Source organism: Pleurodeles waltl, chromosome 6, assembly GCF_031143425.1.
Source record: "Pleurodeles waltl isolate 20211129_DDA chromosome 6, aPleWal1.hap1.20221129, whole genome shotgun sequence".
Lineage (NCBI taxonomy): Eukaryota > Metazoa > Chordata > Amphibia > Caudata > Salamandridae > Pleurodeles > Pleurodeles waltl.
Window position 1 is genome coordinate 221,029,461 of NC_090445.1, and position 24,829 is coordinate 221,054,289.

Below are 24,829 nucleotides of genomic sequence, written 5' to 3' on the forward strand. Positions count from 1 at the left end.
CCACGGAAGGGGCGCCCTGTCACATCCTCAACCCAGCCACTGGGCAATGCATGCTGGACAGCTTATGTGTGGCCGTGGGCGCAGAATCCCACGTGGCCTTGGGACAGGGAACCAGAGGTCTGTCCAGTCCACCTCTGCCCCCGCTGCAGCCTCCAAACCTTCCTAGTCCATCCCCTCACTCCGGCCCAGTTGGTGGCAGAATCCGCCATCACCTTCCCCACTGGGAACATATAACCACTGATGGGTGGGTTTTGCAAATAATTTGGAAGGGGTACTCCCTTCCTTTCGAATCTGCACCACCACACATGCCACCATCCTTCCATCACCTTCTGGAGGATCATTTAGTGCTTCTCCGCCAGGAAGTCGTGGCTCTCTTGGCCAAGGAAGCTACAGAAAAGGTCCCTGTGCCAGAAGTAGGTTGTGGTTGTTATTCCTGGTACTTTCTGATACCAAAGAAGGACAAAGGCTTGCGTCCTATCCTAGATCTTCGGGACCTGAACTACTTCCTCAAGAAGGAGAAGTTCAAAATGCTCACCCTGGCACAGGTTCTGTCTGCCTTGGACCCAAGAGACTGGATGGTAGGGTTGGAATTGCAGGACGCTTATTTCCACATCCCCATCCTGCCTGCCCACAGACGTTACCTACGATTCATGGTAGGTCACGAGCACTTTCAGTTTACCGTTCACCCTTTCGGCCTTACCAGTGCCCCTCGGGTGTTCACGAAAGTGATGGCGGTGGTTGCAGCTCATCTGCGCAGATTAGGGGTCTCAGTCTTCCCCTACCTAGACGACTGGCTGTTGAAGGCGCCTTCGCCCATGACAGTGGTCTCCCACCTTCAGACTACGGCGGACCTCCTGCACCAGCTGGGGTTCACTATCAACGTGCCAAAGTCACACCTGACTCCCTCTCAGATGCTCCCTTTCATTGGAGCTGTTCTGGACACAGTGCTGTTTCGGGCTTATCCTCCCAAAAAGCGAGTCCAAGACATTCAGGCTATGATTCCGATCTTTCAGCCTTGGTCTTAGGTTTCGGTGAGACAGACTCTGAGGCTGCTGGGCCTCCTGCATCCTGCTAGTAACACATGCAGGGGGCTCTGCAGTGGGACTTGAAGTTCCAGTGGGCGCAGCATCAGGGGAATCTCTCCGACATGGTCCAGATCTCAGAGGGGACTGCGAAAGACCTGCAGTGGTGGCTTTTGAATCCCAATTGGGTCAATGGCAGATCCCTTTCCCTTCCCCACCCAGATCTCTCTATAGTGACAGATGCGTCGCTTCTGGGTTGGGGCGGCCACATGGGAAAGGCAGAGATCAGAGGATTCTGGTCTCCGGCAGAGTCGGGACTCCACATCAATATCCTGGAGCTCCAAGCGATCAGACTTGCGTTGAAAGCATTCCTTCCCTCTCTCAAAGGAAAGGTGGTGCAGGTGTTCACGGACAACACTACCGCCATGTGGTACTCCAACAAACAAGGAGGGGTAGGGTCCTGGACCCTTTGTCAGGAGGACCTACACCTCTGGACATGGCTGGAACATCAGGTCATTACCTTGATGGTTCAACATCTGGCGGGCTCTCTCAATGCCAGAGCAGACGAACTCAGCCGCCGACGCACTGTCGATCACGAATGGCGTCTCCATCCGGAGGTGGCGCAAGGTGTCTTTCTCAAGTGGGGAGAGCCTTGGTTAGATCTGTTCACCTCCGCAGAGAACGCGCAATGTCAGCTATTTTGCGTGTTGGAGTTTCCAAGGCGGCACTCGCCCTGAGACGCTTTTTGTCTCGAGTGGAACTCCGGCCTCCTTTACGCCTTCCCGCGTATCCCTCTTCTGCCCAGAGTTCTCTAGAAAATCAAGTACGACTGGGCCCAAGTTATTAGTGGCTCTGGACTGAGCTCGAAGAGTGTGGTATCCAGAGCTATTGAGCATGTCCATCGATCCTTCACTCAGACTGCCTCTTTGGGCGGATCTTCTGTCGCAGCAGCAGGGGACGGTCCTCCACCCAAACCTGTCCAACCTCCGTCTTCATGCGTGGTGATTGAGCGGCAACAGTTGACGGCATTTGCCCTTCCACCCTAAGTCTGCAATGTTATCTTGGCAGCCAGGCATCCAACAACTAAAAATGTATACGCCTGTTGTTGGAATAAATTTGTGTTATGGTGCACCAACAAATCTGTTGACCCCCTTTCTGCCCCTCTTTCAGAGGTTCTTCTGTTCATTCTTTCTTTAGCCCAGCAGGGCTCTGCATTGGGCACCCTTAAAGGGTATCTGTCTGCCATTTCCGCCTTTCTTAGGCTTCCTGATCAGCCCTCACTCTTTAAATCTCCTCTTGTGAGCAGGTTCTTGAAGGGGCTCACCAACTTATTTCCTCCCACTCCCTTCATTATGCCTCAGTGGGATCTTAATCTTGTACTTATTTACTTGATGTGTACCCCCTTTGAGCCAATGCATTATTGTTGCTTGCGGCTCCTCACATTCAAAACTGTCTTTCTCATCGCTATCACCTCTGCTCGCAGGGTGAGTGAGCTTCAGGCCCTTTCTTCAAAGCCTCCATACTTGTCTGTGCACCCTGACAAAGTGGTGTTACGCACTAGAGCTTCCTTCCTTCCTAAGGTGGTTACACCATTTCATGTAGGCCAGTCCATCACTTTGCCTACCTTCTACGCACCCCCACATCCTTCCCATGAGGAGGCGGAGAGACTCCACTGTCTGGAACCAAAAAGAGCGTTGGCTTTCTACCTCAATCATACTAAAGACTTCCGGGTGGATGATCAACTCTTCGTTGGCTATGTGGGTGCGAAGAAAGGGAAGGCGAGGCAGAAGCGTACCATCTCTCGATGGGTGCTTCTTTGCATCAAAATGTGCTACGCTTTGGCAAAAAAGCAACCTCCTGAAGGCTTGCGGGCCCATTCTACCAGAGCCACTGCTGCATCCACTGCGTTAACATGCGGAGTTCCTGTCCTGGATATCTGTCAGGCAGCTACATGGGCATCCCTGCACACGTTTGCTAAGCATTACTGCCTGGATAGTCAGGTCCGTCGGGACGGCTACTTTGGTCGTTCGGTCCTGCAGGACTTTCTAGTATGATCTTAGTTCGCAGCCCACCACCGAGGATGGCATTGCATGGGTATCTATTCTAAGGTAAGGAATCTGCAACTAGAAGTCTCTATCAGATGTACAAGTTACTTACCTTCGGTAACAAAATATCTGTTAGAGACATATTCTACTTGCAGATTCCTTACCGTCCACCCATCCTCCCCGCTTGTGAACTGATTTCTAGGGACAGGGATTCCCCCCTTTCAGGTCCTTAGCTCTGGCGCACCAATCTCAGTGTTTTCTTAGTGGCTCTGCGGTCTGGCGTTGAAAGTCGTTAAAAGAAACTGACGTCACTGCGCAAGGGCAGCGTCTATATACTACTCCCAACGTCATCACGGCGACCACGACGTCAGGGGAGTCGACCGACACCACCTACCGACGTGCAAGTGTATTGCTCAAAGAAAAATCTCTGGATCCAGTCTGACGCCTGGGGGAAATTCTAAGGTAAGGAATCTGCAACTAGAATATGTCTCTACCAGATATTTCGTTACAGAAGGTAGGTAACTTGTACATCTATACCATAATATTTCCTCCATGATCCCCAAATCTTATAAAACATCGTTGGGTAACCTCTGGCCTTGTATATAACCTTTTCTGCTGCCATGTACAGGTCCATTACTGTTTTCCATTCCCCAATCGTGGGTTTCTCTGGGGGTCCCCAGTGCTTAGCCACATCTCTCTTGGATACCATTAGTCCCAGACTACCAAGGAGGAGTTTAGTCTGTGGCATATCCATGTCAGTTGGTATTCTCAGGATCACATACTTAGGCTCTTTTGAGATGTCTACTTCCAGCATTAACTCCATCTTGTCCATGATTCTGGCCCAGTGTGATTGAATGACTGGAAAATCCCAGTCTGTGAAAGAAGGATTCCCCCCTTCATGTCACATTGCAGGCAGTTGGGAGACACTGCTTTCCCAAATTTATGCAGACAAACCCTGTCATAATGCACTCTATGAAGGATCCTAAATTGTATAGAGTCTTAACCGGGCTTTGATTGCCAACTCCTTTGTGTGCATTAATGCTGGGGCCCAGTCTATTTCGTCTGGTTCCCCGACTTCACTTTCCCATTTTGTTCTCAATTTCTTTGGGAATCAGGCATATTATTATTAATCGTTTTGTAGGTCCATGAGACCGCTTTCCTCTCCATTTCACTCTGGAGTCATCTCCCCTCTAGCGAAACATAGTCCACTAAGCCAATGGTGTCCATTCTTTCTGCCTTCCAAGCGTGTTGTAGCTGTATATATTTGTAGTGTTGGTTTTGATTTAGTTGGTGGTCCCTCTGTAGTCAACTCAATGGCAAAAGCTTCCCTTCTTCCAACATATCTCCTAGCTTGGAGATGCCAATCACATCCCACAGTCCAAATCTGCATAATTTCCCAATTTCCCTCAAGCACTTCCCTTCCCATAGACGGGTTTCCCTTGTTAGTCATATGGCCCACCCCATACATTTCCCTGCACCTTTCCAGGCATCTGTGGTTCGTTGTGTTGCCGCCGGTAATGTCCCTGCTCCCTTCCCTCCATATTGATAGTGTAGGAATGATTTAGGGTGGAATTGGCTTCTCTCTAGTGTGTATATAGGATGATCTAAAGGTGCATATCCCCAATCATTGATTCGTATCAAATTTGCTTTCCAGTAATATGCCCGTACATCTGGGAGTGCAATGCCCCCGCTGTATGGGTTTTGTTGCAGGGTGTGCATTGCAGTTCTGGGGTGTTCCTCATTCCATAGTAGTCTCCTAACCTCTCCTTCTATTTCGATAAAGATTTCTTCTTGGACTCTATGATAGGTGTTTTGGAGTATATATAGAGATTTTTGCAAGGTTACCATCTTGAACATAGCTGCTCTCCCACGCAGCATCAGTGGTAGATTTGTCCATCTCTCATCATCTTTGTGGAATGCCCTCAAGACCCTTCGGATGTTATGGTCAAGGTTGTGGTCCTTGTCCACGGTGAGTAATATTCCCTGGTATTTGAACCCTTCCCTTGCTATGTGTAAGTCCCCTGGGATGTTTAACTGTTCTAGGGCCCCTCCCACCAGGTACAAACTAGATTTCTCCCAAATATTTTTGCAGCCTGCTTGTGCTCTATATCAGTGGTTCCCAAACTTTTGACTCCTGAGGACCCCCATTAAATCATTAATGGAAGCCGGGAACCCCCAAGCAATTTGTATGATTTAAATTTCAAACATTAGAACAGTAATTTGCAAAAAATACACAAGCAAGCACACACCAAAAACATACTCAAATTACTAAAGTTATAATTATTTTATATTGAAAAAATATGCAAAAATCAAAAAAAAATAATGGAAAGGTTGTTGTGCATCTCGGCAACTAACTTTTCAATGTTTGGTTTTATTTAGGAAAGCTGAATCCTCAGGCCAGATTCCATATTTCTCAAGCGATTTCTGTTATTATTTTTCAGGTGCATAAGTTTGAGAAAGCTTTTTCACATAAATATATGGTGGGGAAAGGAAGTAAAAACATAAGGGCCGATCATCCCTCCATAGCCTTAATTCATTTGTTTTATAGCACCACGCAAACCAGTTTAGGGTGTGGAAGCACTTTACAGGGGACTATAAGGGTGTAGAATTCCCATGTCTCCCACAATGGTATGCATTTTTTAAGAGGGCTTTGTCTGGAGAAGCACAAACTCAGGATTCAGAACATAACACAGTGGTTAACGTTGACTTTAATAATAAGAATGTATTTCTATGCAAGCAAACATTTTTAGCAGCATAAGGAAAATGAAAGACTGGATAAAAACACAACTTTCTAATTTGTGCCATGCAGTTTGCATGCAGCTCTTTGACAGTTCATAGCTCACTGTGCAAGATTGCAATTGTAATTTATGAACTGCACAGCAAGGAAATAATCACTGTGACAAAAGCAGTACCCACTGTTCTATGCATATACAATACTGTTCTTTGCATAATACACATTGTTTTCAGCAGGCATATTAACCATCTGCGCTACCTTAGATGAGTCAAAACTGCCACTAGACAAAACTCCCATTCCAAAGCTGCTGGATGTACAATGAGCTTTGCAGTGCTTTTAAAACTGCTGCACAAAGGAAGCAATAAATACAAAAGCATGCATGTGTATCGAGAGGCCCCAACTTCAGAAGTTCCTACCTGCCAGCCCAGGCCTGCAGACCCCTGGGGAATGTGTCAAGGACCCCTGGGTGACACGGACCATAGGTTGGTGACCACTGCTCTATGTTGTTCAAATACTGACATAATCGTGACAGGGTCTTACTGGGGTGCGTGACATAGAGAAGGATGTCATCTGCATATAAGGAAATCTTCTCTGTCTTCATCTCCTAAGCGGAATCTTGCAATATCCAGATGTGCTCAGACAATGCAAGCCAGGGGTTCCAATGTGGGAGCGAACAACATTGGAGACAGGGGGCAGCCCTGTCTTGCTCCTCTACCAGTGGGGAACTCTGCTGATGTCACCTCATTTACCCTGATTGTAGCCACCGGGTTGTTGTAAAGTAGCTCTTCTCATGACAGGAATTTAGGGCTAAACCAAAATTTCCTCAGGGCCTGTCATGAACAGCAAATTAACTGCATCAAATGCTTTTTTTCAGCATCTATTTGTTAGTACCATATGTGGATCTTTGTGCTGCCTAGCTGTGTCTAGCCAGTTGTAGGCTCTATGTAAGTTGAACCTGGTTGGTCTTTATGATATAGGGAGTCTTTAACTCTTATCAAATGTGTGGCAAGCATCATTGCCAGAATCTTTGTCTCTATATCGAGGAGTGAGATTGGGTATGAGCCGCAGTCTCTACGGAGATCTGGTGGGAGGGTACCCTCATCCCTTACCACCTTAAACATTTTAAGTAGGTATGGGCTTAGGATATGTGCGTTTCTCTTGAAGAATTCTACTGGAATTCAGTTGGGGGCAGGAGCCTTTCCAGACTGTAGTTTTCCTATTGCTGTTACTATTTCAGGGAGGACTATTTCTTCTTCTGCCTTTCTCTGTCTTCCGTGTTTAGGGATGGGACCATCATTCTCTCTAGGTATTCTCCTATTTGTGCTGTGTTTGGTAATGTACGTGCCCTGTAAAACTCCCCATAGTATCTTGCAAACTCATTTGCTATCGCCTGATCGGTTTCAAATCTTTCCCCCTTGTCACCCTGTAATCTATGCACCCAGCATGCCTCTGTCTCTCTCCTCCCTAACCATGCCAATAGCTTCCCAGCCTTGTCTCCTGTCTTATAGAAACGGTGCTTCATTGCTAAGAGCTGAATTTTGATTTACTTTTGAGCAAGGTTCTGGTATTATTTGCTTAGGATCTCAGTCCTCTGGAGTGTTTCCGGGTCTGCTACCATCTTGAGTTCCCTTCTAACGCCACTAATCGTCTTTCTAGGAACTCCATTTCTCACTTTTCTTTTTGTGGGCTATGATGTTTTGCACCCGATCTCGCAGTACTATTTTATAGGCCTCCCAAAGAATGACCCCAGATTCTGCTGAGTCCTTGTTCTCATTGAAATACAACTCGGTATCAACCCTGAGTTCATGGGCTACTCCCTGTTCTTTCAGCTCCCATGTATTTAGCCACCAACCTGCCCTCCGAAATAGCAGCTGGGTACCGATTTTGAGCCAAAGGGTAGAGTGATCTGATAGACCCCTGGCTAAATATGTCACATTATCTATCTCAGTTACTTCTCCAGCTGGGGTGAATATGTAGTCCAGCATGGGGAATACTTTGTGTGGACTCGAGTAGTAGGAGTACTGTTGGTCTTTCGGGTGATGGCACAACCAGAGGTCCACCAGCCCTAATGATTTTATGAATATTACTAATAAAGTTTCCCTTTTAGGTGTTATGGATGGACCTGAACGGAATCTACAGTGTGTACCTCCTAGGAGGGTCTCCTGCACCATGACCACATCTGGCTTATGTCTCCTAATATATGTGGCCACTAAAACACACATTGTTTTACTTTGTTGCCTAATCTGTTAAATTTCCGGGTCATAATGGAGCTACTTTGTCCATCACGTGATGTATTTTCTCCTATCTGTCCTTTGTAGGTTTATCTCTCCTATCTGCCCTTTGTAGGTTGATCTTGCTGTTTTGTGCTGATGTCCCTGATTCTGCCATTTTGCTTTTTCTCTCTCCACTCCTCTTGTTTAAATGTAGCTTTCCCCCACCATGAGCTGGATACTAGTATCTGCCCCACTCCCCCTCTCAATCCCCGAGTATCGTCTGCAAGTATATTCTTCTTTAAACATAACTGTATCTTTTACTCAGAGGGATAAAGAGGTGTGTAAATCTTGAGGCTCTCTGAGGGACCCCTAAATGGCCAATGTGTCTAACCCTCAAAACTGTAACTACTGTCAGAACTAAATACCCCAAAAGTTGTATCAGTCCCCCCACCACCCACACTGAATGCCCCTGCGAGTGTGTAACCCCAAAATGCAACCAAAACTTCTCAACAGGCAGCCAAGAGGTCTGTAGCCCGGCACCCCACCCCTAACTTGTATTCCTCGAACCACAATAGCCCCACCAGAGACGACCACCCTTGTAAGTAGGGATCCTTATCCTTGTAACTAATGAAGAAGGTACTATGCAGACTCAACAAGCCTTTCGCTGATGGGCAGGGAGAACCCTAGTCTTGTGTTCTCCAGACCCAAATCACGGCACAAATCCCACAGTCGTATTGCCAGCACTAGCCTCAGAGGCCATGGAATCTGACAGAGATACATCTGGTTCATGTTCTAAGTGAGACATGGCTTTTCCAAAAACCTCACAGTGTGAGGAGGGGGTAGGGCCTTGGAGGGGGCATGGCCTCGTGCCGAGACGTACCTAAGAGGCACTTTTTCCCCCTGACACCAAACCCACTCCTTTAAAAAATAAAATAAACAAAAGCTTGCTGTGGCTGCTGCCACTGTCCTGGGGTGTTTTCACAACCACTTATGGACATCGATAGTTAAAAGTCTCAAAAAACGAGCTGAAAACCAGTGGTTTTCAGCTAATTTTCCCTGCCACAGTGTGATATTGGCTCCTCAGTGGGTGACCGATTAAGGGGAGCCAATATCGTGTGTCACATGGTGGCACAGTGTGAGTTCGCTGGTCTGCTATTGCCAAAGGATGAGGGGGGTCGGAGTCAGGCTCCTGGTCCTCAGCGTGTCCATAAGTAGTCCGAAGTTCTGCTTCTTTTTTTTAATGATGGCAGTGCAGTCTCCCTCCAAGTTAGATGAGACCACTGGACTCCCCATAGGCCTTGCAGTCCGCCATAGCGCTCCATCTCTGTTTCGTTGCAGGCTTTTCCTACTGGGCCTCAGTCCCATCTTTTGGACGGGCATCCTCTTTCCCTGTGCTTCGCATATTCATGCCTTATTCCCCACAATTGCAGACGCTCTTCCAACCAACTCTTCTGGGGTTTGAAAAAGAATGTTTTCCCCTAAAAAAGAACGTTCAACTTTGCAGGAAAGAGGAGCATATACCCAGCTCACCCTCAGGGCACTGCTCACCAAACTCCCTCGGACTGGGTTCTACTCTGCCCGTTCCGTTCTGCCCATCCAGCTTGCACCACTGTGGCTGTTATCGCCGGCCCTGTCCCCCGAAGCCCTGTGCAGGCCGCAACTCTTCCAAACTCTGGTGGCTGGGGGGCCGGAGTGTGTCCACCTGCTGCACTTCAGGGGCTTCTTCATGGCCTGAGGTCTTTTCTTAGGGAGAGGGCTGCCTCCGATCCAGAGAGGAGCAGCCCTCAACCGCACACCAGCCACTCACCACTTCCACCCGCCACTGCATGGCTCAGTGCATGTCTCAATTCCTTTGTCACATGGTGGCAGCTCCGTGTAGCCAAACTGGCCATACACCCCACCCTGAGCAAGCCACTGCAAGCAGGGGGTGATGGACTCCAAATTTAGGCATCTACCATGGGTTGCAGCGGAGATTATTAGATTTCACAGCAGGCCGGCATGGAGCTCGCTGGGATGGCAACTGTCTCCGTCACCATCTTGACGCTGCCCCCGGCCTGAGACATGTTTGAAGGGCTACTTTTGTGGGTGGCACAAGTAATGCTGCAGGCCCACTAGTATTTAATTTACAGGCCTGGGTATATGGTATACCACTTTACAGGGGACTTACAAATCAATTAAATATGTGTAGGAAGTTGGCTCTGTATGTGCTATTTCAAAGTAAGGAATAGCATGCACAGAATCCAAGGGTTCCCCTTAGAGGTAAAATAGTGGTAAAAATAGATAATACTAATGCTCTATTTTGTGGTAGTGTGGTCGAGCAGTAGGCTTATCCAAGGAGTAGTGTTAAGCATTTGTTGTACATACACATAGACAATAAATGAGGTACACACACTCAGAGACAAATCCAGCCAATAGGTTTTTGTATAGAAAAATATCTTTTCTTAGTTTATTTTAAGAACCACAGGTTCAAATTCTACATGTAATATCTCATTCGAAAGGTATTGCAGGTAAGTACTTTAGGAACTTCAAATCATCAAAATTGCATGTATACTTTTCAAGTTATTCACAAATAGCTGTTTTAAAAGTGGACACTTAGTGCAATTTTCACAGTTCCTAGGGGAGGTAAGTATTTGTTAGGTTAACCAGGTAAGTAAGACACTTACAGGGCTTAGTTCTTGGTCCAAGGTAGCCCACTGTTGGGGGTTCAGAGCAACCCCAAAGTCACCACACCAGCAGCTCAGGGCCGGTCAGGTGCAGAGTTCAAATTGGTGCCCAAAACGCATAGGCTAGAATGGAGAGAAGGGGGTGCCCCGGTTCCGGTCTGCTTGCAGGTAAGTACCCGCGTCTTCGGAGGGCAGACCAGGGGGTTTTTTTAGGGCACCGTGGGGGACACAAGCCCACACAGAAATTTCACCCTCAGCGGCGCGGGGGCGGCCGGGTGCAGTGTAGAACCAAGCGTCGGGTTCGCAATGTTAGTCTATGAGAGATCTCGGGATCTCTTCAGCGCTGCAGGCAGGCAAGGGGGGGGTTCCTCGGGGAAACCTCCACTTGGGCAAGGGAGAGGGACTCCTGGGGGTCACTTCTCCAGTGAAAGTCCGGTCCTTCAGGTCCTGGGGGCTGCGGGTGCAGGGTCTCTCCCAGGCGTCGGGACTTAGGATTCAAAGAGTCGCGGTCAGGGGAAGCCTCGGGATTCCCTCTGCAGGCGGCGCTGTGGGGGCTCAGGGGGGACAGGTTTTTGTACTCACAGTCTTAGAGTAGTCCTGGGGTCCCTCCTGAGGTGTTGGATCGCCACCAGCCGAGTCGGGGTCGCCGGGTGCAGTGTTGCAAGTCTCACGCTTCTTGCGGGGAGCTTGCAGGGTTCTTTAAAGCTGCTGGAAACAAAGTTGCAGCTTTTCTTGGAGCAGGTCCGCTGTCCTCGGGAGTTTCTTGTCTTTTCGAAGCAGGGGCAGTCCTCAGAGGATGTCGAGGTCGCTGGTCCCTTTGGAAGGCGTCGCTGGAGCAGGATCTTTGGAAGGCAGGAGACAGGCCGGTGAGTTTCTGGAGCCAAGGCAGTTGTCGTCTTCTGGTCTTCCGCTGCAGGGGTTTTCAGCTGGGCAGTCCTTCTTCTTGTAGTTGCAGGAATCTAATTTTTCTAGGGTTCAGGGTAGCCCTTAAATACTAAATTTAAGGGCGTGTTTAGGTCTGGGGGGTTAGTAGCCAATGGCTACTAGCCCTGAGGGTGGGTACACCCTCTTTGTGCCTCCTCCCAAGGGGAGGGGGTCACAATCCTAACCCTATTGGGGGAATCCTCCATCTGCAAGATGGAGGATTTCTAAAAGTTAGAGTCACTTCAGCTCAGGACACCTTAGGGGCTGTCCTGACTGGCCAGTGACTCCTCCTTGTTTTTCTCATTATTTTCTCCGGCCTTGCCGCCAAAAGTGGGGCCTGGCCGGAGGGGGCGGGCAACTCCACTAGCTGGAGTGTCCTGCTGGGTTGGCACAAAGGAGGTGAGCCTTTGAGGCTCACCGCCAGGTGTGACAATTCCTGCCTGGGGGAAGTGTTAGCATCTCCACCCAGTGCAGGCTTTGTTACTGGCCTCAGAGTGACAAAGGCACTCTCCCCATGGGGCCAGCAACATGTCTCGGTTTGTGGCAGGCTGCTAAAACTAGTCAGCCTACACAGATAGTCGGTTAAGTTTCAGGGGGCGCCTCTAAGGTGCCCTCTGGGGTGTATTTTACAATAAAATGTACACTGGCATCAGTGTGCATTTATTGTGCTGAGAAGTTTGATACCAAACTTCCCAGTTTTCAGTGTAGCCATTATGGTGCTGTGGAGTTCGTGTTTGACAGACTCCCAGACCATATACTCTTATGGCTACCCTGCACTTACAATGTCTAAGGTTTTGTTTAGACACTGTAGGGGTACCAGGCTCATGCACTGGTACCCTCACCTATGGTATAGTGCACCCTGCCTTAGGGCTGTAAGGCCTGCTAGAGGGGTGTCTTACCTATACTGCATAGGCAGTGAGAGGCTGGCATGGCACCCTGAGGGGAGTGCCATGTCGACTTACTCGTCTTGTCCTCACTAGCACACACAAGCTGGCAAGCAGTGTGTCTGTGCTGAGTGAGAGGTCTCCAGGGTGGCATAAGACATGCTGCAGCCCTTAGAGACCTTCCTTGGCATCAGGGCCCTTGGTACTAGAGGTACCAGTTACAAGGGACTTATCTGGATGCCAGGGTCTGCCAATTGTGGATACAAAAGTACAGGTTAGGGAAAGAACACTGGTGCTGGGGCCTGGTTAGCAGGCCTCAGCACACTTTCAATTGTAAACATAGCATCAGCAAAGGCAAAAAGTCAGGGGGCAACCATGCCAAGGAGGCATTTCCTTACACAACCCCCCCCCAAACGAAAGAGGATGAGACTAACCTTTCCCAAGAGAGTCTTCATTTTCTAAGTGGAAGAACCTGGAAAGGCCATCTGCATTGGCATGGGCAGTCCCAGGTCTGTGTTCCACTATAAAGTCCATTCCCTGTAGGGAGATGGACCACCTCAACAGTTTAGGATTTTCACCTTTCATTTGCATCAGCCATTTGAGAGGTCTGTGGTCAGTTTGAACTAGGAAGTGAGTCCCAAAGAGGTATGGTCTCAGCTTCTTCAGGGACCAAACCACAGCAAAGGCCTCCCTCTCAATGGCACTCCAACGCTGCTCCCTGGGGAGTAACCTCCTGCTAATGAAAGCAACAGGCTGGTCAAGGCCATCATCATTTGTTTGGGACAAAACTGCCCCTATCCCATGTTCAGAGGCATCAGTCTGCACAATGAACTGCTTAGAATAATCTGGAGCTTTTAGAACTGGTGCTGAGCACATTGCTTGTTTCAGGGTGTCAAAGGCCTGTTGGCATTCCACAGTCCAGTTCACTTTCTTGGGCATTTTCTTGGAGGTGAGTTCAGTGAGGGCTGTCACAATGGATCCATATCCCTTCACAAACCTCCTGTAATACCCAGTCAAGCCAAGGAATGCCCTGACTTGAGTCTGGGTTTTTGGAGCTACCCAGTCCAGAATAGTCTGGATCTTGGGTTGGAGTGGCTGAACTTGGCCTCCACCTACAAGGTGGCCCAAGTAAACCACAGTTCCCTGCCCTATCTGGCATTTGGATGCCTTGATAGAGAGGCCTGTAGATTGCAGAGCCTTCAAAACCTTCTTCAGGTGGACCAGGTGATCCTGCCAGGTGGAGCTAAAGACAGCAATATCATCAAGATAAGCTGTGCTAAAGGACTCCAAGCCAGCAAGGACTTGATTCACCAACCTTTGGAAGGTGGCAGGGGCATTCTTTAAACCAAAGGGCATAACAGTAAACTGATAATGCCCATCAGGTGTGGAGAATGCTGTTTTCTCTTTTGCTCCAGGTGCCATTTTTATTTGCCAGTACCCTGCTGTCAAGTCAAAGGTACTTAAGAATTTGGCAGCACCTAATTTATCTATGAGCTCATCAGCTCTTGGAATTGGATGAGCATCTGTCTTGGTGACAGAATTGAGCCCTCTGTAGTCCACACAAAACCTCATCTCTTTCTTTCCATCTTTGGTGTGAGGTTTGGGGACTAAGACCACTGGGCTAGCCCAGGGGCTGTCAGAGCGCTCAATTACTCCCAATTCCAGCATCTTGTGGACTTCCACCTTGATGCTTTCCTTAACATGGTCAGACTGTCTAAAGATTTTGTTCTTGACAGGCATGCTGTCTCCTGTGTCCACATCATGGGTACACAGGTGTGTCTGACCAGGGTTTAAGGAGAAGAGTTCAGGAAACTGTTGTAGGACTCTCCTACAATCAGCTTGCTGTTGGCCAGAGAGGGTGTCTGAGTAGATCACTCCATCTACTGTGCCATCTTTTGGGTCTGATGACAGAAGATCAGGGAGAGGTTCACTCTCTGCCTCCTGATCCTCATCTGTTACCATCAACAGATTGACATCAGCCCTGTCATGGAAGAGCTTAAGGCGGTTCACATGGATCACCCTCTTGGGGCTCCTGCTTGTGCCCAGGTCCACCAAGTAGGTGACCTGACTCTTCCTTTCTAGTACTGGGTAAGGGCCACTCCATTTGTCCTGGAGTGCCCTGGGAGCCACAGGCTCCAGAACCCAGACTTTCTGCCCTGGTTGGAACTCAACCAGTGCAGCCTTTTGGTCATACCAAAACTTCTGGAGCTGTTGGCTGGCCTCAAGGTTTTTGGTTGCCTTTTCCATGTACTCTGCCATTCTAGAGCGAAGGCCAAGTACATAGTCCACTATGTCCTGTTTAGGCTCATGGAGAGGTCTCTCCCAGCCCTCTTTCACAAGAGCAAGTGGTCCTCTTACAGGATGACCAAACAGAAGTTCAAAGGGTGAGAATCCTACTCCCTTCTGTGGCACCTCTCTGTAAGCGAAAAGCAGACATGGCAAGAGGACATCCCATCTCCTTTTGAGTTTTTCTGGGAGCCCCATGATCATGCCCTTTAATGTCTTGTTGAATCTCTCAACTAAGCCATTAGTTTGTGGATGGTATGGTGTAGTGAATTTATAAGTCACCCCACACTCATTCCACATGTGCTTTAGGTATGCTGACATGAAGTTGGTACCTCTGTCAGACACCACCTCCTTAGGGAAACCCACTCTGGTAAAGATACCAATGAGGGCCTTGGCTACTGCAGGGGCAGTAGTCGACCTAAGGGGAATAGCTTCAGGATACCTGGTAGCATGATCCACTACTACCAGGATATACATATTTCCTGAGGCTGTGGGAGGTTCCAGTGGACCAACTATGTCCACACCCACTCTTTCAAAGGGAACCCCCACCACTGGAAGTGGAATGAGGGGGGCCTTTGGATGCCCACCTGTCTTACCACTGGCTTGACAGGTGGGGCAGGAGAGGCAAAACTCCTTAACCATGTTGGACATATTGGGCCAGTAGAAGTGGTTGACTAACCTCTCCCACGTCTTGGTTTGTCCCAAATGTCCAGCAAGGGGAATGTCATGGGCCAATGTTAGGATGAACTTCCTGAACAGCTGAGGCACTACCACTCTCCTAGTGGCACCAGGTTTGGGGTCTCTGGCCTCAGTGTACAGGATACAGTCCCAATAGACCCTATGCGTTCCATTTTTCTTGCCTTTGGACTCTTCAGCAGCTTGCTGCCTAAGGCCTTCAAGAGAGGGACAGGTTTCTTGTCCCTTACACAGCTCCTCCCTTGAGGGTCCCCCTGGGCCTAAGAGCTCAACCTGATAAGGTTCAAGCTCCAAAGGCTCAGTTCCCTCAGAGGGCAGAACTTCTTCCTGAGAAGAGAGGTTCCCTTTCTTTTGCTGTGTTGCAGTTGGTTTCCCAACTGACTTTCCTGTTCTCTTGGTAGGCTGGGCCATTCTTCCAGACTCCAGCTCTACTTGTTCACCCTGTGCCTTGCACTGTGCTCTTGTTTTCACACACACCAGTTCAGGGATACCCAGCATTGCTGCATGGGTTTTTAGTTCTACCTCAGCCCATGCTGAGGACTCCAGGTCATTTCCAAGCAGACAGTCCACTGGGATATTTGAGGAGACCACCACCTGTTTCAGGCCATTGACCCCTCCCCATTCTAAAGTAACCATTGCCATGGGATGTACTTTTCTCTGATTGTCAGCGTTGGTGACTGTGTAAGTTTTTCCAGTCAGGTATTGGCCAGGGGAAACCTATTTCTCTGTCACCATGGTGATACTGGCACCTGTATCCCTCAGGCCCTCTATTCTAGTCCCATTAATTAAGAGTTGCTGTCTGTATTTTTGCATGTTAGGCGGCCAGACAGCTAGTGTGGCTAAATCCACCCCACCCTCAGAAACTAGAGTAGCTTCAGTGTGGACCCTGATTTGCTCTGGGCACACTGTTGATCCCACTTGGAGACTAGCCATACCAGTGTTACCTGGATGGGAGTTTGGAGTGGAACCTTTCTTGGGACAGGCCTTGTCTCCAGTTTGGTGTCCATGCTGTTTACAGCTATGACACCAGGCCTTTTTGGGATCAAAGTTTTTACCCTTGTACCCATTGTTTTGTGAAGAGGCTCTGGGCCCACCCTCCTGTGCAGGTTTTTGGGGGCCTGTAGAAGACTCTTTACTATTTTTAGTTTTTGGTTGTCTCATCACCCTTCCCCTGGGGAGTCTTTGTGACCCCTTTCTTTTGGTCACCCCCTGTTGAAGTCTTGGACACCCTTGTCTTGACCCAATGGTCCGCCTTCTTTCCCAATTCTTGGGGAGAAATTGGTCCTAGGTCTACCAGATGCTGATGCAGTTTATCATTGAAACAATTACTTAACAGGTGTTCTTTCACAAATAAATTGTACAGCCCATCATAATTACTTACACCACTGCCTTGAATCCAACCATCTAGTGTTTTCACTGAGTAGTCAACAAAGTCAACCCAGGTCTGGCTCGAGGATTTTTGAGCCCCCCTGAACCTAATCCTGTACTCCTCAGTGGAGAATCCAAAGCCCTCAATCAGGGTACCCTTCATGAGGTCATAAGATTCTGCATCTTTTCCAGAGAGTGTGAGGAGTCTATCCCTACACTTTCCAGTGAACATTTCCCAAAGGAGAGCACCCCAGTGAGATCTGTTCACTTTTCTGGTTACACAAGCCCTCTCAAAAGCTGTGAACCACTTGGTGATGTCATCACCATCTTCAAATTTTGTCACAATCCCTTTGGGGATTTTTAACATGTCAGGAGAATCTCTGACCCTATTTATATTGCTGCCACCATTGATGGGTCCTAGGCCCATCTCTTGTCTTTCCCTTTCTATGGCTAGGAGCTGTCTCTCTAAAGCCAATCTTTTGGCCATCCTGGCTAACAGGAGGTCATCTTCACTGAGAGCATCCTCAGTGATTTCAGAAATGTGGGACCCTCCTGTGAGGGACTCACTATTTCTGACTAACACAGTTGGAGACAGGACTTGAGGGGTCCTGTTCTCTCTATTTAGGACTGGAGGAGGGACATTGGCCTCCAAGTCACTAATTTCTTCCTCTGTGAGGTCATCATCAGAGGGGTTGGCTTTTTCAAACTCTGCCAACAGCTCCTGGAGCTGAATTTTGGTAGGTCTGGAGCCAATGGTTATTTTTTTGATATTACAGAGAGACCTTAGCTCCCTCATCTTAAGATGGAGGTAAGGTGTGGTGTCGAGTTCCACCACATTCATCTCTGTATCAGACATTATTTTGCTAAAAGTTGGAAGACTTTTTAGAGAATCTAAAACTGTTTCTAGAATCTAATTTCAAACTTTTAACAAACTTTTAAACTCTAAAAGACAATGCTAAACAGGGACTTAACACACAAGGCCCTAGCAGGACTTTTAAGAATTTAGAAAAATTTCAACTTGCAAAAATGAATTTCTAATGACAATTTTGGAATTTGTCGTGTGATCAGGTATTGGCTGAGTAGTCCAGCAAATGCAAAGTCTTGTACCCCACCGCTGATCCACCAATGTAGGAAGTTGGCTCTGTATGTGCTATTTCAAAGTAAGGAATAGCATGCACAGAATCCAAGGGTTCCCCTTAGAGGTAAAATAGTGGTAAAAATAGATAATACTAATGCTCTATTTTGTGGTAGTGTGGTCGAGCAGTAGGCTTATCCAAGGAGTAGTGTTAAGCATTTGTTGTACATACACATAGACAATAAATGAGGTACACACACTCAGAGACAAATCCAGCCAATAGGTTTTTGTATAGAAAAATATCTTTTCTTAGTTTATTTTAAGAACCACAGCTTCAAATTCTACATGTAATATCTCATTCGAAAGGTATTGCAGGTAAGTACTTTAGGAACTTCAAATCATCAAAATTGCATGTATACTTTTCAAGTTATTCACAAATAGCTGTTTTAAAAGTGGACACTTAGTGCAATGTTCACAGTTCCTAGGGGAGGTAAGTATTTGTTAGGTTAACCAGGTAAGTAAGACACTTACAGGGCTTAGTTCTTGGTCCAAGGTAGCCCACTGTTGGGGGTTCAGAGCAACCCCAAAGTCACCACACCAGCAGCTCAGGGCCGGTCAGGTGCAGAGTTCAAAGTGGTGCCCAAAACGCATAGGCTAGAATGGAGAGAAGGGGGTGCCCCGGTTCCGGTCTGCTTGCAGGTAAGTACCCGCGTCTTCGGAGGGCAGACCAGGGGGGTTTTTTAGGGCACCGGGGGGGACACAAGCCCACACAGAAATTTCACCCTCAGCGGCGCGGGGGCGGCCGGGTGCAGTGTAGAACCAAGCGTCGGGTTCGCAATGTTAGTCTATGAGAGATCTCGGGATCTCTTCAGCGCTGCAGGCAGGCAAGGGGGGGGTTCCTCGGGGAAACCTCCACTTGGGCAAGGGAGAGGGACTCCTGGGGGTCACTTCTCCAGTGAAAGTCCGGTCCTTCAGGTCCTGGGGGCTGCGGGTGCAGGGTCTCTCCCAGGCGTCGGGACTTAGGATTCAAAGAGTCGCGGTCAGGGGAAGCCTCGGGATTCCCTCTGCAGGCGGCGCTGTGGGGGCTCAGGGGGGACAGGTTTTTGTACTCACAGTCTTAGAGTAGTCCTGGGGTCCCTCCTGAGGTGTTGGATCGCCACCAGCCGAGTCGGGGTCGCCGGGTGCAGTGTTGCAAGTCTCACGCTTCTTGCGGGGAGCTTGCAGGGTTCTTTAAAGCTGCTGGAAACAAAGTTGCAGCTTTTCTTGGAGCAGGTCCGCTGTCCTCGGGAGTTTCTTGTCTTTTCGAAGCAGGGGCAGTCCTCAGAGGATGTCGAGGTCGCTGGTCCCTTTGGAAGGCGTCGCTGGAGCAGGATCTTTGGAAGGCAGGAGACAGGCCGGTGAGTTTCTGGAGCCAAGGCAGTTGTCGTCTTCTGGTCTTCCGCTGCAGGGGTTTTCAGCTGGGCAGTCCTTCTTCTTGTAGTTGCAGGAATCTAATTTTTCTAGGGTTCAGGGTAGCCCTTAAATACTAAATTTAAGGGCGTGTTTAGGTCTGGGGGGTTAGTAGCCAATGGCTACTAGCCCTGAGGGTGGGTACACCCTCTTTGTGCCTCCTCCCAAGGGGAGGGGGTCACAATCCTAACCCTATTGGGGGAATCCTCCATCTGCAAGATGGAGGATTTCTAAAAGTTAGAGTCACTTCAGCTCAGGACACCTTAGGGGCTGTCCTGACTGGCCAGTGACTCCTCCTTGTTTTTCTCATTATTTTCTCCGGCCTTGCCGCCAAAAGTGGGGCCTGGCCGGAGGGGGCGGGCAACTCCACTAGCTGGAGTGTCCTGCTGGGTTGGCACAAAGGAGGTGAGCCTTTGAGGCTCACCGCCAGGTGTGACAATTCCTGCCTGGGGGAAGTGTTAGCATCTCCACCCAGTGCAGGCTTTGTTACTGGCCTCAGAGTGACAAAGGCACTCTCCCCATGGGGCCAGCAACATGTCTCGGTTTGTGGCAGGCTGCTAAAACTAGTCAGCCTACACAGATAGTCGGTTAAGTTTCAGGGGGCGCCTCTAAGGTGCCCTCTGGGGTGTATTTTACAATAAAATGTACACTGGCATCAGTGTGCATTTATTGTGCTGAGAAGTTTGATACCAAACTTCCCAGTTTTCAGTGTAGCCATTATGGTGCTGTGGAGTTCGTGTTTGACAGACTCCCAGACCATATACTCTTATGGCTACCCTGCACTTACAATGTCTAAGGTTTTGTTTAGACACTGTAGGGGTACCAGGCTCATGCACTGGTACCCTCACCTATGGTATAGTGCACCCTGCCTTAGGGCTGTAAGGCCTGCTAGAGGGGTGTCTTACCTATACTGCATAGGCAGTGAGAGGCTGGCATGGCACCCTGAGGGGAGTGCCATGTCGACTTACTCGTCTTGTCCTCACTAGCACACACAAGCTGGCAAGCAGTGTGTCTGTGCTGAGTGAGAGGTCTCCAGGGTGGCATAAGACATGCTGCAGCCCTTAGAGACCTTCCTTGGCATCAGGGCCCTTGGTACTAGAGGTACCAGTTACAAGGGACTTATCTGGATGCCAGGGTCTGCCAATTGTGGATACAAAAGTACAGGTTAGGGAAAGAACACTGGTGCTGGGGCCTGGTTAGCAGGCCTCAGCATACTTTCAATTGTAAACATAGCATCAGCAAAGGCAAAAAGTCAGGGGGCAACCATGCCAAGGAGGCATTTCCTTACAATATGCCAATTGTTTATACACCAATGTTACCAAGTTTAGGGGAGAAGCACATGCACTTTAGCACAAACATTTAGGGGAAGACCACCCTAAGACTGACATGTCCGACAGAGGGTAATTGTATTCTGTCCCTCTCTGCACCCTAAACTTTATCCTAACTCTGTTCAAAGGAAGTGCTAACAGAAAGGGATTATCAGTGCTATGAATGCAGTGAAAGGCAAGTTCAACTGACCAGAGTTTGCATGTTAGGCAAGATGACCTGACTACCTCTGCTCAAGACCATGCAGATTAGTCATTTAAAGGCACAGGCTGTTTTGGAAATAGTTTTTGGGACGGCCCTGTGGGCACTGACATGCTTTTATAGGGCATCCAAACTCAGAAGCTGTTGCATTCCTTTCTTATTGCAGTGCGCATAAAGCATTTAGGCACAGACCCCTTTAGTGATCCTTTCCCAAGGTAAAGGGAATTTATATAAAATGTGGCCACCATAGATGGAGAAAGCATAACAATGAGTGCCTTTTCAAAGAATCAAAGTAATCGTGGACAAAGTTATGTACTTGGGAAGAAGAGGTGATGGTGTCAAGGGATGGTACAAGATTTCATACATTATAGAAAGTTCTTAAATAAAATACAATCACAATGACTCTGAGAAACCACATAGTCCTATTGAAGGGGACGGAAACTTACTGATGACATTCTAGACAAGTGGTATCTGGATTAGGGTCCTTCTTTCAATGATGCCATCAGGCCAACACATCAACTTAGCCTTGAAGGAGGTACCTTGTTGCAAAATAAGGAAGAATACTAGAAACGTTTTTTTGTTTCTCTTACAGTATGAACCCAGAGGGACAACATGTCGAGACTCTGCAAATGAGTGTGACGTTCCTGAGGCCTGTCTTGGTGACTCCAGTACGGTGAGGATTGAAGTGGGGTGGGAGGAGTAAGTATGGCAAGAGAGGAGGAAAGAATGTGACAGAGAGAAGGTTGTAAAAAGAATATGATGGGGCATCAGAAGCTTCTGGGGGACAGGAAGGCAAGCATAAGCATAAGTATCGATAAGTACAGCATGATGATGAGTAGGAAAGCTTGAGGTGGCGATGAGAAGGGCATGACTAGGACCCGGGCAGAGCTTTAGCCTTGATGGTGACAGTCTCTAAAGAGAAGATGGAAGAAGCACCAAGAAGTGAGAGACCAAGCACCTTTAGGTGATTAGAAAACAGTGAAGAAAAAGCAGATCAAGTGATGAGGCAGTGTTTACCTGGATACTCACCCATGAATACACCACACACACAGCTATGTATTCTTTTTCTTTATTCTTTAGCGTGTGACTGCCAACTCAACATTCTAAATCTGCATTCACTTCAGCACGTTCTAACACTTGCACCATCATTCTACGGAGTCTTTCAGGATCCCAAAATGTTCCATCATACATACTCAAGACACAACATTTCCCCCTCTGTTAAATAAAAATATATATTTTTTTATAACATATACACATTTAAACTCTTCAATGAGCCTTCCTGGTGCTTTGATGACTCATCTGGATCATGTCTTTGGAAACTGGGAATCAGTACTCAGTGTCCATGATCTGCTTTGGTGATGTAGGAATAATGGTAGTCAGGGATTCTCCTATGATTCTCTCAGAGCCAGTCTCTACATTGACCTAATATCCAACAAAAGTTGATCCTCATGTTTGAAGTGAAAAGAATCTCATGTAATAGATTTTCCTGGACGTTGGGTAGTCACCATGTGCCCTTTGCTGGTTACAACTTGAAATGGTTTGGCATCATCAAAAGGAGCATCAGATTTACATTGTTGTGGCTGACAAACGAGCACTCAATCTCCTCATTTGAAAACAATGTTCTTTGCATGTCACCTTTTGTCAGCATAGGTCTTCATTTTCTGCTTACAACTTAAGTCTGTTGTACATGTCTGTGCATCATTTTTTGGTTCTGATGTCGGTCCACGGTGGTAACTTGGGCGTTATGGCTCTCCTGAGCATCAAAGCTGCAGGGCTTTCACATGTGGTTGAGTGAGGAATCAAACTGTAAGTTTATAGAGAAGAATTCAAGATAGTCTTGAGGTTGAGCTTTCTTTTACATACACATGAAACTTTCAACGAGAACTTTAGCCTGTGGCCAAAGAGGTGCGTGTAAAGTAGTCCAATACTTCAATAGTAAGGTAATGCCAAGTATTTACTTTAATCAGGATACAAAAGGAAACCTTCTTCTTTCTTCGGAAATCCTAGCCAGAGTCCCGTTACCAGCCTCCCCCCAACATTCCAAGATCCCTCCATTCCATTACAACGTTCTGTATCCCAAGTTATAACACATTTCCCTCCCTAAAACAACAAATAACAAAATGGGAAAGATAAATAAATTGTATGATCACAATCTTACAATAAATCACAGAATGTGATTATCAAAACAAATAAATAAAATAGAGATACAAAACAATATTATACAACATTAACACTAAGGCCCTCATTCTGACCTTGGCGGGCGGCGGAGGCCGCCCGCCAAAGTCCCGCCGTCAGGTTACCGTTCCGCGGTCGAAAGACCGCGGCGGTAATTCTGACTTTCCCGCTGGGCTGGCGGGCGGTCGCCTTCAGACCGCCCGCCAGCCCAGCGGGAAAGAGGCTTCCACGATGAAGCCGGCTCGGAATCGAGCCGGCGGAGTGGAAGCTGTGTGACGGGTGCAGTTGCACCCGTCGCGTATTTCACTGTCTGCACAGCAGACAGTGAAATACATGTAGGGGCCCTCTTACGGGGGCCCCTGCAATGCCCATGCCAGTGGCATGGGCACTGCAGGGGCCCCCAGGGGCCCCGCGACCCCCCCTACCGCCATCCGGATCCCGGCGGTCGGACCGCCGGGATCTGGATGGCGGTAGGGGGGGTCGGAATCCCCTCGGCGGCGCAGCAAGCTGCGCCGCCTTGGAGGATTCAATGGGGCGGCGGTACACTGGCGGGAGCCCGCCAGTGGTGCCGGTCCGACCGCGGCTTTACCGCCGCGGTCGGAATCCCCATTGGAGCACCGCCGGCCTGTCGGCGGTGCTCCCGCGGTCCTCCGCCCTGGCGGTCTTTGACCGCCAGGGTCAGAATGACCGCCTAAATCTTCAATTAAACAAAATCTCTAAGGTTGAACGGTGGACAACATTTCCTCGCATTAAATTTCACCCTCAAAGCAACAGAATCACTATTCATAACATTGCCACTATAATTCTTTTGATTTCCAGCCACCCCTACCTCCTCAGGAGTTTCCTCTGAGGCTTCTGCAGGATCCAACAACTCATAACCCCTTCCATTTTCCCCACTCTCAACAGGTCGTGCAATTTCCTTACCAAAACCACTCCTCCCTCCTATCAGGTGATCCGAACACTCCCCTTCATTAAAGTCAACACAATTACCACAACACTTCGCCACTCTTCTCACATTCCACACTTTGCCATCCTGCGTAACCACACTATTCCTTAACACCTTGACCACCTTGAGAGCCTTTCCAAACTTACTTTCAGTCTTTCTTAAAAAACCAGGCTTACGTATCTTAACCCAATCTCCAACTACAAAGTTAGGTACCTTTACATTCCACTTTCTGTCATAAATGTCCTTAATCTTCATCTGTTTTCCTTTAACCCTTTCCCTGATTTCTTCCAAAGACACCTTTTCCCATTCTTTGCCCTGTTTCCTCTTGAACCACCAAGGACATAACTTCGACACCGGATGTCTTCCCCTCAACAATCTAAAAGGACTTACTCCTGTGGTGGATTGTGGAGTAATTCTGTAATGCCACAATTTTTCTCTTAACTTGTCCTTCCACAGTCCTCCAAAACCACGTGCCCATACAATGCTATCTTTAAGAACACGGTTAAATCTCTCCACCTGTCCGTTACCTTGTGGTTCATACAATGGAGTAGTAACATGTTTAATGTTGCTATACCTAAAAAACCTTTGTGTGTTTTCAGCAATCAATTGAACCCCATTATCAGAAATCAAGACTTCTGGATAACCTTCCCTAGCAAAAATCTCCTTGAAAAATTCTATGATCACCCCCGCTGTTACACATGGAACCATTTTTACCTCTGGCCATTTTGAAAAGTAATCAATAAGCACTAAAGCATAACGTGCATCATATGGCAGAGAATGAAACGGACCGGAAATGTCGAATCCCAATTTCTGCCAGGGAGA

General features: G+C 48.1%; 1 protein-coding gene across 3 annotated transcripts in view; it reads left to right on the forward strand.

The window, feature by feature from the left end:
• ADAM11 (ADAM metallopeptidase domain 11) overlaps positions 1-24,829 on the forward strand; it is a 375,674-nt gene that overhangs the window by 216,860 nt on the left and 133,985 nt on the right. For all 3 annotated transcript variants that reach the window (XM_069237932.1, XM_069237931.1, XM_069237933.1), the window contains exon 18: positions 21,479-21,559. In XM_069237932.1, the coding sequence (XP_069094033.1) occupies positions 21,479-21,559 (81 nt within the window). The remainder of the gene's footprint in view (positions 1-21,478; positions 21,560-24,829) is intronic.